The 17,609-nt window shown below is 42.2% G+C and overlaps 1 protein-coding gene across 2 annotated transcripts in view; it reads right to left on the bottom strand.

Moving 5' to 3' along the window:
* RPAP3 (RNA polymerase II associated protein 3) overlaps positions 1-17,609 on the bottom strand; it is an 81,944-nt gene that overhangs the window by 62,216 nt on the left and 2,119 nt on the right. For both annotated transcript variants that reach the window (XM_040343915.1, XM_040343916.1), the window contains exons 2-6: positions 15,617-15,799; positions 12,150-12,290; positions 8,268-8,393; positions 3,496-3,623; positions 3,288-3,409 (exon numbers count right to left, since the gene is read on the bottom strand). In XM_040343915.1, the coding sequence (XP_040199849.1) occupies positions 3,288-3,409; positions 3,496-3,623; positions 8,268-8,393; positions 12,150-12,290; positions 15,617-15,769 (670 nt within the window). In that variant the 5' untranslated portion in view covers positions 15,770-15,799. The remainder of the gene's footprint in view (positions 1-3,287; positions 3,410-3,495; positions 3,624-8,267; positions 8,394-12,149; positions 12,291-15,616; positions 15,800-17,609) is intronic.

A 17,609-nucleotide genomic window follows, 5' to 3' on the forward strand; every position in this document is an offset into this window, starting at 1 on the left:
TTTACAAGGTGTGACTAACTTTACACTTTGTAAAAGCAGCCCTAGTTTTACACCAGGCAAACTAACACTTACGGCGTAAAAACTAGGTACAAAAGCTTTGAGGATCGCCCTAAGTGCTAATTTGCATACTAACAGAGGCATTTCGACTCGAAATGCCCCCAGTGGCGGATGCGGTACTGCATCCTAAGATCCGGCAGTGTAAGTCCCTTACAGATGTCGGATCTTCTGCCTAACTTAGGAAAACTGCTTCTGAGGATCAGTTCCAAAGTTAGAACCAGAGATACGACGGCTTACGCCGGAGTATCTCTTTTGTGGATATGGCCCTATAAGAGCAAATAATGACATACGGGGGATCCGGGTAGGGGAGGTGGACTATAAGGTGGCAGCATATGCCGATGATCTACTGTTCACATTAACATCCCCGATAACATCGCTCCCATGCTTATTAGCTGAAATTAAAAGATACGGAAAAATTTCCAATTTTAAAGTTAATTATAACAAATCAGAAGCAATGGGAGTTGAGGTGGACAGTGGATTGCGGCAACAACTAGCTAGTAATTTCCCTTTTAGATGGACGGAATCCCATGTAGAATATTTAGGGACAAAAATTCCAAGAAACTTGGGTAGGCTTTATGAACTAAATTTTCTACCCCTATTAAAACAAATAAAACTAGACCTACTAAGGTGGGACAAAGAAATCTTTTCATGGTTTGGCCGAATAAACATAGTTAAAATGAACATTATGCCTAGACTACTCTATTTATTTCAGACCCTCCCAATAACACTCTCGAGGGGATTCCTGAAAGATTTAAGCTCTAAATTTACGAAGTTCATATGGGCAGGAAAACCGGCCAGAGTTCGGAGGAACATACTGATCTTATCCAAAGAAAAAGGAGGAGTGGGCCTACCCGATCCTATGGGGTATTACGAGGCTTCTCATCTGGTACGAGTTGTGGACTGGTGCTTACACCAGACAAACAAACCCTGGGTAAACCTGGAACAAGAAGTTAGCAATATCCCCATAGAAGGAATGGCGTGGCTGGATATGAATAAGATATCTCAGTCTGCAAAGAAACATCCCATGATAAAGGCCACACTTAGAGTTACCAGAAGGATAGGTATGAGATCGAACCTTGTGAAGTGTATTGGCCCTATGACACCAATTCTGGGAAATCCGAGCTTTGAGCCAGGTATCAGAGATCGACAGTTTAAAAACTTAAGACGGAAGGGAGCCAGTAGGCTGATACACTTCATAAGAGAAAATCATGTAATGCAGAGTGAAGATTTAGAGATGGCATACGGAGAAGATATAGACAGCTGGAGACGAAATCAATTAAGAACATTTCTAGGCTCTCTGAAGACCCGGGAGGCAGAGATAGGAAGCCTCTCCAAATTTGAGGAAATCTGTTTAAAAAAAGAACCAATGAGACATACGTTGTCCTATATGTATAAAATATTGACTGAAGTTAACGCCCCACAAGAGCTCGTCTTTATACAGGCATGGGAGAAGGACTTGGGCATCAAGTTTACTGAGACACAGAAAAATAAGATTTTTGCATTCACACATAAGGCCTCAATTGCATCTAGGTACCAGGAGGGGGGGTACAAAGTCCTGACAAGGTGGTATAGGACACCATCAATATTAAACCGGCTCTTCCCTAATACGTCTAAAGTCTGTTGGAGATGCCAGAAGGAAGAGGGCACTATGGTACACATATTTTGGGACTGTCGGGTGATAAGAGAATTCTGGGAGATGGTCTCGGAGACGGTCCTGGAAATTACCGGGATTGACCTGGGACATAGACCCGCAGCGTTCTTGTTACTCGACATTCCCATAACAATGGAAAAATATAAACAATCCCTAATACGCCATTTGATAACAGCTGCGAAGGCCTGTATACCAATTTTATGGAAGAATACCTCGTCCCCAACTAAATCGCAATGGATAAGTAGAATAAATGAGATACAGATGATGGAGAACCTCACAATGGGAATACAGGAACGAGAGGAGACCTATTGGAGGGTATGGACCCCATATAGGGAATATAGGGAGCGGAGCGGATAGGGGGGGAAGAGGGGAGAGACTACGGCCGACTTTTTTTTTTTTTTTTTGGTTATGTATGTATTTTGTTTTCTATTTTTATTTTAGTTGTGGGAAGGGGGGGGGGGGGAGGGTAGGGAGGGTGATTAATAATTTTGGAGGCAACAGGACACCTCTCTGAGGAAGGTAAAAGAAGAACGTGGGCATATATAAGAGAGGAGACCGGGGCTGTTGAAGGGGGACCAGAAGGGGTACAGGAGGCCGCAATATAGAGTATAAGAAATGTTAAGATAAGGAGTGCAATGTATGATGTAATGATAAGCTGTACCTAGTCTGACTTGTATGTAGAAAACATATATAAAATAAAGAATTGTAAAAAAAAAAAAAAACCGACGGTTAGTATGCAAAAGCATCGGTTTAAAATCCACGCATGCTCAGAATCAAGTCGACGCATGCTTGGAAGCATTGAACTTCTTTTTTTTCAGCACGTCGTTGTGTTTTACGTCACCGCGTTCTGACCCGATCGGTTATTTAACCTATGGTGTGTAGGCACATCAGACCATCAGTCAGCTTCATCGGTTAACCGATGAGAACGGTCCGAAGGACCGTTCTCATCGGATGGACTGATCGTGTGTACAGGGCTTCAGAGGTGTTTTGTAACAGGACCAGCTGCCTGCTAATCTATTTATGGCAACCTCCCCAGACAGAAATGTCAGGCTGCTTTTATCTGATGTGTCCAAGAATTGGTCAGGAGTTATCTGGCTGATAACAGAGGAACGGTTCAGGGACTTGAAGGGAGATAACAACACTGCAGATATATGTGCCCAGCTTAAATTTAATGAATTGGGTTTTCATCCACTTTAAAAAGAGCCAGAGTGACCACAATGTTATATTCAGGATTGGGTAGGGTTTAGGTGACAGGTCATCAAAAAAAAAAGCCACAGAAGTAATTTTTCAGTAATTTCCTATAATGGTCAAAAACTATTTAAAAGAAGCATTATCTATAACCAACCAAATGTAAGATTTCAGGGAAGTAATTTAAAACAATCAGGATTTCTTAAAACAGAAATAACAGAAAGCTCTGAGATCTTCAGGAAAGTTGGTTAGACTATCTAGAGGTAAAACTGTATACATTTATAGAAAACCCCCATAACAGCAAGCACCATTCTACAGTATATGTATTCCTATATGTAATTTTAACTGTGCAAAAGTAAATCAAATAAAATCAGAGTATTGATTAGACAACCTTCTTTTGCGCCTTGCAAATTTTTTAAAGCAAGACGAGCAGCGCCCCTTCGAGCGTAAGCTTTTGAATAGTTGCGGTCTAGTGCAATAGCCAGGTTGCAGTCTGATTCAGCAACAGCATATCTGCAGAAGAAAAAATATGTAAATGTTAGGGAACTACAGAAACCATATTATCAATTATTGTACATAAAAATAGTGGGAAGACTTACTTCTTTAATCTAAAGAAAGTGGATGCTCTGTTGGTTGGTAATACTGCATTATACGGATCTGCATTCATGCCTTTTGTATAGCACTGCACAGCTTCATCATACTTTCCCGCTCTAAAATAATCATTTCCCTAAAACAAAGCAATGGCAATTATTTTAGAATGAATACTGTATAAAACAATCCACTAACATGTATTTACCTATCTGTCCATTCAAAAGCACTTGATTAAAGTGGTTTTAAAGTCTAGCTGTTTTTTTTTTTCACCTTAAGGCACTGATCACATCTAGGCGTTGCTATTTTACAGGCGTTTTGCAGCATTTTTAAACAGGCGTTTCGAATTTCAAAAGGTCGCCAATGTAAAAGCATTAAAACGTTTGTAATCTGTCAAAAAAAAAAAATGTACTTTTTTGAGCAACGGGTGTTTTTCTTTAGGCGACAGAACGCTCAGATGTGATCAGGGGGCCATTGAAATTAATAAGATATGTCTTGTTGGGCGTTTTTAGAGTTGAGGCTTAGACCAGAAAAATGCCCAAAGACGCCTAGGCGTGAATGGAGCCTGAAATGTTACTGAACCCAGGACCCTGCATTCACCATATCTGGTCTCTAAGTGCCGGTTCACACAGGGGCAACACGACTCTGGGTGCGACTTTACGAGGCGACTTCAAGTCGCCTCCAGGACAGAGGCGATTTTGCCAGTGGCCAATCAAACAATAATCAGCTCTGTGGGAGGGAGGGGTTTGCCTGAGAAAACGAGTTTCTCTTCTCTTCTCTGTAAAGTTGCTTTAGTTAAGACAGGCGTTCCGACTTGGAGGTGACTTCCGTTGAAATAAATGGGTACAAGTTGTCTACAAGTCGCCTTGAAGTAGTACAGGAACCTTTTCTGAAGTCGGAGCGTTTTCGGTAGTGTGCATTAAGACAGCTCTCATTCACTTCCATGTAGATTTGTCTTGTTGGGCGACACAAGTCGACCCCAGGTCGCGGTAGTGTGAACCAGCTCTCACAGTACAAAGAACATGGAAATGCAATTATTTTGGTAAATATAAACTGCTAAATACCTTTTCTCATCAACAGTATACAGCAGTCCTGTGACTTCTATCAGTGTTTAGCACTGGTAAAAGCTTGTAGGAGGGGTTTTCATTCAACTCAGAGTGCTATGAGGCTGCAGGACCCCTGGCCCTTTGTCTGGACAGTGCATATTGGCCCAAGAAAAATAAATAAACTCTCTAGCAATACACACCAAACTGAGCATGTGCAGAGTGACTCCAATGCTCTATTCTATCAGGAGTCAGATTGGGGACATTGGAACCGACATACTGATTTTTGCCTTTGATTTGTCTCGAGACATTTTATGCTGCATTAAAAGGTTTTAAAACATGAGTGCCCAAAATATAGTAGTAGTAAAACTGTATATACTGCACAGTGGATATAAAAAGTCTACACACCCCTGTTAAATTGTCAGGTTTGATGAAAAAAAAAAATGATAGATAAAAGATAAATAAATAATTTCAGAGCTTTTTCCACCTAATGTGACCTACAAACGGTACAACTCAGTTGAACAACAAGCTAAAATCTTTTAGGTGACGGAAAGTAAATATAAAAATCTAAAATATGGTTGCATAAGTGTGCACACCCTTAAATTAATACTTTGTTGAAGCACCTTTTTATTTTATTACACCACTCAGTCTTTTGGGGTATGAGTCTATCAGCATGGCACATCTTAAATAGGAATATTTGCCCACTCTTCTTTGAAAAACACTCTAAATCTGTCAGATCGCGAGGGCATCTCCTGTGCACAGCCCTCTTCAGATCACCCCACAGATTTTCAATGGGATTCAGATCTGGGCTGTGGCTGGGCCATTCCAAAACTTTAATCTTCTTCTGGTGAAGCCATTCCTTTGGTAATTTGGATGTATACTTTGGGTCGTTGTTATGCTGAGAGATAAAGTTCCTCTTCATGTTCAGCTTTCTAGCAGAAGTCTGAAGGTTTTGTGCCAATATTGACTGGTATTTGGAACTGTTCATTATTCCCTCTACCTTGACTAAGGCCCCTGTTCCACAGCCCCAAAGCATGATGCTGCCACCACCATGCTTCACTGTGGGTATGGTGTTTTTTTGGTGATGTGCAGTGTTGTTTTTGCACCAAACATACCTTTTCCCACATTCAGATGTGTTTTTTGCAAAATCTAGCCAGGCTTGGATGTTTTTCTTTGTAAGAAAAGGCTTCCGTCTTGCCACTCTACCTCATAGCCCACGCAAGTGAAGAATATGGAAGATTGCGGTCACATGTACCACACAGCCAGTACTTGTCAGATATTCCTACAGCTCCTTGTTGCTGTAGGCCTCTTGGCAGCCTTCTTGACCAGATTTCTTCTCGTCTTTTCATAAATTTTGAAGGGACGTCCAGTTCCTGGTAATGTCACTGTTGTGCCATGTTTTCTCCACTTGATGATGACTGTTTTCACTGTGTTCCATGGTATATCTAATGCCTTGGAAATTCTTTTGTACTCTTCTCCTGACTGATACCTTTAACCACTTAAGGACCCCTTCACGCCGATCTACGTCGGCAGAATGGCACAGCTGGGCACATCCACGTACCTGTATGTGGCTCTTTAAGCCCAGCCGTGGGGTCGCCGGCGCATGCACGCGACCCGGTACGAAGCTCCGTGGCCGCGGGACCCGACCGCCGCTGGAGTCCCACGATCGGTCCCCGGAGCTGAAGAACGAGGAGAGCTGTGTGTAAACACAGCTTCCCCGTTCTTCACTATGGCGCTGTCATTGATCGTGTGTTCCCTGTTATAGGGAAACATAATCAATGATGTCACACGTCCAACCCCGCCCCCTACAGTTAGAAACACATATGAGGTCACACTTAACCCCTTCAGCTCTCCCTAGTGGTTAACTCCCAATCTGCAATTGTCGTTTTCACAGTAAACAATGCATTTGTATAGCATTTTTTGCTGTGAAAATGACAATTGTCCCAAAAATTTGTCAAAATTGTCCGATGTGTCCGCCATAATGTCGCGGTCATGGAAAAAAATCGTTGATCGCCGCCATTAGTAATAAAAAAAAAATATTAATAAAAATGCAATAAAACTATCCCCTATTTTGTAAACACTATAAATTTTGCGCAAACCAATCGATAAATGCTTATTGCGATTTTTTTTACCAGAAATAGGTAGAAGAATACGTATCGGCCTAAACTGAGGAGAAATTTTTTTTTTTTTTATATATTTTTGGGGGATATTTATTATAGCAAAAAGGAAAAAATATTGAATTTTTTTAAAAACTTTCACTCTACTTTTGTTTATAGCGCAAAAAAAAAAAAACGGTGATCATATACCACCAAAAGAAAGCTCTATTTGTGGGGAAAAAAGGACGCCAATTTTGTTTGGGAGCCACGTCGCACGACTGCGCAATTGTCAGTAAAAGCGACGCAGTGCCGAATCGCAAAAACTGGCCGGGTCCTTTACCTGCCTAAAGGTCCGGGTCTTAAGTAGTTAAACAATGAGATCCCTCTGATGCTTTGGAAGCTCTCTGCAAACCATGGCTTTTGCTATAGGAATGCGACTAAGAAAATGTCAGGAAAGACCTACTAGAACAGCTGAACTTTATTTGGAGTTAATCAGAGGCACTTTAAATGATGACAGGTGTGTACCGACTCTATTTAACATGAGTTTGAATGTGATTGCTTAATTCTAAACACAGCTACATCCCCAGTTATAAGAGTTCACACTTATGCAACCACATTATTTTATGTATTTTTTACTCCCCCCACATCTAAAAGATTTCAGTTCATTTTCCAAACTGAGTTGTGCAGTTTATAGGTCACATTAAAGGTGGAAAAGGTTCTGAATTTTTTTTTTTTTTTATCTTTGTCTCAATATTTTACATGACAAAAAAACTGACAGTTTAACAGGGGTGTGTAGACTTTTTATATCCACGGTAAATATAAGAATTAATTAGGTCAGTGTTTCTCTATCAGGGTGCCTGTACCTAAGCTCATCAGTGGTGCTGTGCTCCATCTGTTTTTTTCCCCCGCACAGCGTCAGGCGTTTACATGGTGCAGAACGGTCAGCCGTCAACATCATAGAAGCACATAGCGTTACTCCAGAGCGGGTGCCATTCAGGGATCCATCTCCCGCCTACTGCCATGATGACACAGCTGCACTCCGTAAAAGGACCTTGATGTGCAATTGGGGGGGGATTCAAAGACTCGGATGTGTCATAAACCATTATATTTTGCTGTCCATATCGGTCCATTAAACGGGTACTTTGGCCAAGGTGTACTATTCGCACATAGCCAACAGATGTAGAAAAAAAGACCTTTAGTGTTATATTTTGCACATAAGAAGACAGCAAATATGAGAAGTTCTTTGGGTTTTCATACAGTAAGTGACTGCCCAATTAAAAAAAAAAAAAAAAAAAAAGAAGAAGAAGAAAACTCCAAATCTATTCTAATCCATAATAAAGGGGACTGCCCCACTTAACCATCCGCCAATCAGCCACGTCAGTACTGTTTAACTTTAAATAACAATAATTCATGTTGCAAGAGTGAAACAGTAATGTGAAAACTGCAGGTCAATGGCTACTAGTTCACGCAGTATTTTGGGAATATGCATCTCTAGCTTTGAGAAAGTATAATCAGACATGAAATCAGACTTCTACATGTCTCAATTCCATCACAGATCTCAGTTTTCTCTCATTAAGCAATTCATTATGATCATTCCTTTAGCAGATGACAATAGGTGAATCAGGGTATGTAATTGAGCCCTACCTTTTCCTTCTCGGTCAGAGCTCTGTTCTTATCAATGAGGATTCCATCGTCATCTCCAGAATCAGACTCTGTGGAAACCGATTCATTTGTGTTGTCTTCCTTATCAATCTCTTGTAGTGCCTTGTCCTGGACAAAATCATACAAATTATGAATTCAGCTGTAAATACAGTCACAGACAAAAAAAACTTGGTAAAGATGCCTAAAACAGAACTCTTATGCTGCGTACACACGATCGGAAGTTCCGACAAGAAAACCGTGGATTTTTTCTGACGGAATGTTGGCTTAAACTTGTGTTGCATACACACCGTCACACAAATCTTGTCGGAAATTCCGACCGTCAAGAACGCGGTGACATATAAGGACGTACGACGAGCCCAGATCAATGAAGTTCAATAGGCAGTTCAGCTCTTCTGATTGATTCTCTGCATGCGTGTTTTTTTGCGGGTCGGAGTTGCATACAGACGAGCGGATTTTCCGATATGAACTTTTTCCGTCGGAAAAATAGAGAACCAGCTCTCAATCTTTTGTTGGCGGAAATTCCAAAAGCAAAAGTCCGATGGAGCCTACACACGTCCAGAACTGGAGTCAGAAAACATCAGCTTCCATCTGTGGTTTCTTACATAGAGTTTTGTCACAGATTCCCTTTAATAGGCTAACAAAGAAATGAAAGCATTCCATAAAATTAGGGTTGTCCCGATACCGATACTAGTATCGGTATCAGGACCGATACTGAGCAGGGGGTGGAGTGCGGGCGGAGAGCAGAGCAGAGCAGTCCTCGTATGGAGGAGAGGAGAGCTGCTGCCGCTGCCGCCTAGTCCCCTAAGACAAAGCCAAGTCCCCCCGCCCCTGCTTCCGACATCTAGTTAATTTGCGATGGGGGAACACAACAGCTTTCATTTGAATAGCTGTGTGTTCCCCGCCTCTCATGTATAGACACTCCCCCTTGCCAGGAAACTTTGAAAGACAGATCACCCGTCCCAGGATTGGACGGGTGATCTGTCTATCAAAGTTCCCGGGCAAGGGGGAGTGTCTATACATGAGGCGCGGCGGGGAACACACAGCTATTCAAATGAAAGCTGTTGTGTTCCCCCATCGCAAATTAACTAGATGTCGGCAGCGGCGGGGGTGACTTTGCTTTCTATTAGGGGACACAAGGCTGCATTAGGGACAAAGATGCATTAGGGACATGGCTGCATCAGGGACAAGGCTGCATCAGGGACAAGGCTGCATCTAGGGACAAGGCTGAATTTAGGGACACAAGGCTGCATTTGGGGACACAAGGCTGCATTTGGGGACACATGGCTGCATTTGGGGACACATGGCTGCATTTAAAAAAAAAAAAGTATCGGTAATCGGTATCGGCGAGTACATGAAAAAAAGCATCGGTACTTGTACTCGGTCCTAAAAAAGTGGTATCGGGACAACCCTACATAAAATAAAATATTTTTCTCGTATTTCCTAAATATGACATGTGACCATTTACAGGTAGCATATACAGAGGTACTTCCCCCTTCAACAATCTAGTTGTCATGCCAGCATTCAAGGATAAATCTACACAAGGGGGCACCCGGAAAAGAGCATATGCATAATGTAGGAAAATAAAAGTAAGAAACATCCTATGTGGCTTCAATTTTTGCAGTGCAATGTCTTAAGACAATTACTTCTTTGAAATTTAGGTGCTTAGGGCTGAGTTACCACTGCTTTAGTCCAAGGAATTGTCTGTAGACTTCCAAGACAGGATTTCATTGAGTCACAGATCTGGGGAAGGCTACAGAACAATTTCTACAGCATTGAAAGTCCCAATGAGCACAGTGTCCTCCATCATCTGTAAATGGAAAAAGTTTAGAATCACCAGGACTCTTCCTCAGAGAGGGTTGCCTGGCCAAACTGAGTAATCAGGGGAAAAGAGCCTTAGTAAAGGGGAGGTGACCAAGAATCCAATGGTCACTCTGACAGAGCTCCAGCTTTCCTCTGTGGAGAGAGGAAAACATTCCAGAAGAACAACCATCTCTGCAGCACTCCACCAATTAGGACAGTATGGTAGAGTGGCCAGATGGAACCCACTCCTCAGTAAAAGGCACATTGCGTAGGCGCGTCACGGAGTTTCCGAAAGGAGCCGAACAGGTAAAGCTGCGAGTCGGCTCTATACGGCGGCTGCCGTAACTCAAAATGCCTTGTTGATATATATAGCTATAGATATCTCTCTCTCTCTCTCTCTCTCACACATAGAGATATATATATATATATATATATATATATATATATATATATACACACACACACGTGATCCAGCACAGGGGGCTGCACTGTAGCAGTAAAGCTATAGAAGGCTGTCCAGAAGTGTTTAAAAAGCACCTTCCATTGTTGTCAGCCTCCTCCATATGTCTTTGTTTTTGCTGCGTTAGATGGTGGCTACATTTGTTCTCCGTGGCCCACTGTATGTAGAAACGTAGCCAAGATCTCTTGTTTAGGACAAGGGTCTATGTGATTTGTAGTGTGCATAGAGCAATGCAAATGACCACCAACATGCACTGCTCATTCCATACAGCAGAAGTGAGGTGGAAAAAAACGAGAGGTTTGGAGCTCATGGGAGACATTACAATGAGGCAGAAAAACTCAGTAATAAACAATTTCATGGAAAAAAATAAAAAGAAGAAGAAGATTACAGGGCCATAAGGTAGGGGATTTGTATGGATTTTTTGGGGGGGAAAATAATGGATATTGTTTAGTGTGTAGCTGTGCACAACACAAATATCTCGCCAGTTATCTATTTTTTTAATTAATCAAAATGTATCATGTACAAGAATTGGAAAAAAAAAAAAAAAAAATACATTTGTGCACAAGTCATTACACAAATCCAACACTTACCACAGGGCTCAAAATTTCAAGTCCTGAGCTACTAGCCAGGCCTCAAGAGTTACTCGCCACCAGTTGCCCCACCTAATTCATACACTGCCCTGCGCCTAATTGCACCTGTAAACATGCCCTCGTAGATTATCTCATGGAATGACAATGTTTTATGCAGAAGTTACAAAATTAAATATTACCAACAACAACTTTAACAAAATGGGACAGAGCACTGGGGGCAGACCAGAGGGACAGGGCACTGGGGGCAGACCAGAGGGACAGGGCACTAGAACTGGGTCTCTTCCCCATTCTCATGCTGTCTCCTCTGCAACTCCCATCCATCCTCTCTCTCTCTCCCATTCATCTCATCATCAGGAGCCTGTGTGTGCGGCTCCACGCTTGCATGTCTCCACTTCCCCCTTTTATTCAGGCTGGCAGAGAGGAGAGGAGCTGCAGCACAGCGGGAGGAAGTACAATCCAGCGCTGAGATCCACACAACTGCACAGCGATTGACACCATAGCACAGCGCACACTGACAGCGCACAGCACACATTGAGACCAGTCTGTTCACAGTGCTCAGGCTAAACTGTTGGACACTTACATAGAGCACAAGGAGAAGAAAACGGCACAAACTAGAAGGCTGCCGCTCTCATGTCAGGGCAACTTTCAGTGAGCGCTGCACCGGAGTGGTAATTTTGGCAATCCTCCACCTCACTGATTAATTTCTGCTCTCCAGCTACATTGATCGGGGGCCCGGGGAGGGGGGCAGGCTCAGAGAGGTCATACTGTTAGGTCCCATGGCTTAATGGGAATTGTAAGGAGAGCACCTGCGTACTGCTCTGCCTGTGCGCGGCTCAACAGACTACTTTTCCCGAGCATGCACCTTTCCTCTTCGGCCGCCAATCTCATCGGGACTCTAAGTGTAGGCACAGATTGGACGGAGATTGGTCATGCATCCCTGTCATCACTCGCCCCCAGCTTAAATCCACTCGCCAAATGCTAGTAGGCAAGTGGAAATTTTGAGGGCTGACTTACCACATCCATCTTGTCCCAGTATTCATAATCGAGTAACTTTCGTTTTGGCTTTTTGCAGTTTCCTTGTTTATTTTCATTTGAATCTGTGCTTTTGCTCTTTTTCTTTTTTCTGTAGTCCTTGTTTCTGATAGGTGGTAATGTCTGTAAAAAGAAATTGACTTTTTACTACAGGATACATCTTACAAAATGTTATTTTTTATAAAGGTTTTCAAAAAAATAAAATAAGTTACAAACCACCGATACCTGTCAAAGACGGGTATCCTGTCCCCTCCCCCCAAAGGTGGCAATTGTGGCACTGGTGGGACGGAGGAATCAGATGAGCGGAAGTTCCACTTTTGGATGAAACTCCGCTTTAAGAGACTACTAGGCATGGTTGTTGGTGCCGGACGGCTGGTCTAAGTATTTAAAAAACTGCTGATCTACTGGGATTTTCACACGCAACCATCTCTAGAGTTTACAGAGAATGGTCTGAAAAAAGAGAAAATATCCAGTGAGAGGCAGTTGTGTGGACGAAAATGCCTTGTTGATGTCAGAGGAAAATGGGCAGACTGGTGTAAGATGATAGAAAGGCAACAGTAACTCAAATAATCACTTGTTACAACCAAGGTATGCAGAATACCATCTCTGATTAAACAACACATAGAACCTTGAAGTAGATGGGCTACTGCAGCAGAAGACCACACCGGGTACCACTCCTGTCAGCTAACAACAGGAAACTGAGGCTACAATTCACACAGGCTCACCAAATTTGGACAATAGAAGATTAGAAAAATGTTGCCTGGTCTGAGGAGTCTCGATTTAAGCTGCAACATTCAGATAGTAGGGTCAGAATTTGGCATAAACAACATGAAAGCATGGAATCATCCTGCCTTCCTTGTATCAACAGTTCAGGCAGGTGGTGGTGGTGTAATGGTGTGGGGGCACACTCTGTACCAATGGAGCATAATTTAAACACCACGGCCTACCTGAGTATTGTTGCTGACCATATCTATCCCTTTATGACTACAGTGTACCCATCTCCGGATGGCTACTTCCAGCAGGATAATGCACCATGTCACAAAGCCCAAAACATCTCACCACTAGTATCTTGAACATGACAATGAGGTCACTGTACTCCAATGGCCTCCACAGTCACCAGATCTCAAGGCAATAGAGCACATTTGGGATGTGGTGGATTGCGAGATTCCCTTCATAGGTGTACAGCCAACAATTTTTCAGCAACTGTGTAATTCTATCTTGTCAATATGGACCAAAATCTCTAAGGAATGTTTCCAACACTTGTTGAAACTATGCCATGAAAAAGGCAAAAAGGGGTTTCCAACCCGATACTAGCACGCTGTACCTAATAAAATGTCCGGTGAGAGTACCTTCCTTATAACTGCAGAAAAACGAATGCAGACAATCCTTTGCATTTTATTTTGGATACAATGGAGAAAGATTAGCTGTTCCTAGTGAGAAAATTCTTTCCAGTGGGACAAAGACAAAAATCTACTTGAGGAAGGGCTAGAACTTCTGTAAATGTTTTGTTTGCTGTGCCTTTCTGTCCCTGTGACTGCCCCACCCTATCCAGAACTATAAAAAAATGTTTGGGAGAGCCAGAGCTTTTACTTGCCCATTTTATATTAGGAGCATGATGTGTCACATAGTTGGCCCCCATCTGGCACAGTCTGTCAATAGAACATGGTAAATGGAAGTAACTCTAAAGGCCCGTACACACGATTGGATTTTACAACAACAAACGTGTGATGGAAGGTTTTTGTCAGATAATCCGACCGTTTGTACGATCCATCGGACAATTGTTGTCGGAATTTCTGACAACAAATGTGGGCTAGCATTCTTTAAAATTTTCCGACAACAAATGTGTCTTGTTGGATTATTCGATCATGTGTACGGGCCTTTAGAGTTACTTGCACTTCCATTTACCATGTTCTATTGACAGTCCATCGGAAAAAAAAAGCACAAACACGCATGCTTTGAATCAATGCAATAAGACAACATTAGCAGACGTTGCCCAAAGGGTGTCGCTAAAGAGCTGAAAAACCATGTCGTTTTGTGTATATTGGCCAACAATGTTTTTCCATCTGTATGCAGAACAAGTTCATGGCTAACGCCCTTTGCACAAAATTCCAAGGATTTGTCTGTTGAAAATCCAATCGTGTGTGCGAGGCTGAGAGAGCCTGTTGCAGACTCAATACCGGTAGGACATAATCATTTATGCTTCCCATGCCTCTCTAGCCTCAAACACTCACACCAATGCTTGGATTGGCTCTGCTTAATGGACCCAAGTACAACACTCCTTATTCTATCCTAGATAAAATAGTATCACTCTGTCTGCCTATCCAAGCTCCATCATTAAGCATAGGACAATGTGTTACAGACCAAAAACTATTCAGTGCTAAACTTTATAAATTAAAAGGTATAAAAAGTCCATAATAATGTCCCATTTAAATACAAAAATGGCTGTGTTTAACCTCTAGAGATCCTAAAGGACAGTGCAGTGGGCCAAAACACTCACCAGATACAATTGCCTGAATATCCAATGTAAATAGCAGCGTTCCTTAGTGAAGACAACTCTTTGACAATCATATGCACTCACCAGAGATCTTGAAAGCATTGTATCAATGTCTTGGAGCTTGGCATCCTTACATCCGAAATGGTAGGTGATGTAAGGATGCCAAGCTCCAAGACAGTGATACAAGGCTTTCAAAGACTTATTGTTTCTGGGGCATAATACGGGTACAAACAACAACTAACATACACATATGTGGCATCACTGAGATTGTTTGGTGGTAGGCTATGGTAATAGTAAAAGATATGAGATATATTATTTTTACTATTTTGGCCAAGTTTTCCTTTGGCAATAGAAACTATTGTTTCTGGGCCCTACTACGGGTACAAACAACTAACATACACATACAGTATGTGGCATCACCAAGATCGTCAGGAGCAAGGGAATTTCTGGTTGTTCTTTGGTGGTAAGTTATGGTAATAGTAAAAAATATGCAGCAAAATTAAAAATAATATATATATATATATATATATATATATATATATATTATATATATATATATATATATATATATATATATATATATATATATATATATATATATATATATTTTTTTACTATTTGGGCCAGTTTTCCCTTGATAATATAGAAAAGAAAAAAAAAATCAGGAGATATCTGTTACCATTTAACCACCAAATGAAAGTCCAATTTGTCCTGAAAGGAAACAAGGTATAATCCTCCTGGATGCACAAAGTAGTTATGAAGATATGTACAGTGTTACTAAGACATGTCAAAGTTGCAAAATTGTGTTCAGGCATTAACATTTGTTTTACCCCCAGGCACAAAGGGGTTAAGGAACCCCTAGTAACCTCTGGAGGGACCCTGGGTTTCCATGGAACCCTCCGCTGTTCTAAATGGATGTGCCCATGATACAAATGCATATTGTTTCAGTACTCACCGCTTCACTTTCACCAGTCTCTATTCTCAGAGAGACATCTTTTTCTTTTATATCCTTTTCCCAGCTATCCAACTCCTTCATGAAATCCTGAAGCTCTTCCGCGTTTTGTCTCATTTGTAATTGCAGTTCAATAGCTTTATTCGGAGAAGACATGGTGGATGGCGTCACTCAACGAAAGGAATCCTTGGCAAAGGAAAGCAATCAAATGTACCACGTGGTTAGAAGTTTTCAATATGTTGGAATTCGTTTTAATAAATGTTTATGGTTCTCTTAACCCATTAAATCTGTTTATGTGTTTAGAAAAAATGACACAACCATATTGGTTATCAGTACTGGAGCTGCATACAGTTTGCTGCCATGTGCAGTGCTGGCGGTTAAAGGGGTTGTAAACCCTTGCGCTTTTTCACCTTAATGAATCCTATGCATTAAAGCGGGAGTTCACTCGAAAAAAAAATTTTAACATTAGATTGATGCTCATTTTGTGAAGGGGAATCGGGTGTTTTTTTTTAAATCGAAGCAGTACTTAACGTTTTAGAGATAGATCTTCTCCGCCGCTTCCGGGTATGGGCTGCGGGACTGGGCGTTCCTATTTGATTGACAGGCTTCCGACAGTCGCATACATCGCGTCACGAGTAGCCGAAAGAAGCCGAACGTCGGTGCGGCTCTATACGGCGCCTGCGCACCGACGTTCGGCTACTTTCGGAAAATCGTGACGCGATGTATGCGACCGTCGGAAGCCTGTCAATCAAGTAGCAACGCCTAGTCCCGCAGCCCATCCCGGAAGCGGCGGAGAAGATATATCTCTAAAACGGTAAGTACTGCTTCGATTGTAAAAAAAAAACACCCGATTCCCCTAGACAAAACGAGCCTCAATCTAATGTTAAAAAAAAAAGGTTTTTGGGTGAACCTCCACTTTAAGGTGAAAAACCTTCTGTCACTCAGGAGCCCCCCATTTTACTCACCTAAACCCGTTCGTTCCCCCCGCCGAAATCGCGCTCTACCTCTCTGGCCGGGGTTCTCAGCTTTTGATTGGATAGATTGATAGCAGTGCAGCCATTGGCTCCCGCTACTGTCAATCAAATCCAATGCCGTGGGCACCGGGGCCAAGTCCAGCATTCTGTGTCTATGGATGCCAAAGCTGGACTCGGGAGCGTGGCTGCACGGTAACCCCCCTGTGAGAGCGCTTCTCCTAGGGGGTTTCCAGATATCAGGAGGAACCGTGAGCACTGCAGGGGGACCCCAGAAAACAAGGTTCGGGGCCACTCTGTCCAAAATTAATTGCACAGTGGAGGTATGTATGATAGGTTTGTTATTTAGAAAAAAAACAACAAGACGAGGATTTAGTAACCCTTTAAATTCATGCTCAGCATTTTCTTTAATGCATTTCTATGGGCAAAAATGCGCTGCAGCTCCTAAATGCCACAAAAAAAGTGGTGTTTATATTGTGCCAATATGCTGTACATTACAGCTGTGTGCAAAAACCCTTTCCAGCTTGTCTCAAGGATACTGTAACCACAAAAGATAGCCTAATGCCCCGTAAACACGATCTGAAAAGTCCGACTTTTTTCGCTTACTAGTCGCAAGTAGCAATTGAATAGGTTATTAAAGTCACGGAAAAAAATCGGAAGTGATGTCATGTGTTGGAGTGTATTTAGGCCAGTTCAGCAGGAACCAGCTGAATTTTGGTCCATGTATGGGCAGGGAGGTTGTACAGAAGTCGATCTTCCAATCAACAACTGCCACTTTAGCTGCTTGATCAGCACTGTAGACTATAGCCAGCAGAGCTGATCAGTGTATTCCGATGGTGGGAAAGTCTCCCCTCTGTCAGAATACAAAACCTCCATGTGGATGGGGGAATCGAGTCGGTTTTTGGCCATCCCATTGGTCTATGACCAGCTTTAGGGACAAAGTGAGGGCACATTTTTTAAACTACATTAGCATTAGCTCGATTCACATCTATACATGTTTCTTTTGGCCGTTTCAGCAGTACTTT

This window comes from Rana temporaria, chromosome 3, assembly GCF_905171775.1.
Source record: "Rana temporaria chromosome 3, aRanTem1.1, whole genome shotgun sequence".
In the NCBI taxonomy this organism is placed as follows: domain Eukaryota; kingdom Metazoa; phylum Chordata; class Amphibia; order Anura; family Ranidae; genus Rana; species Rana temporaria.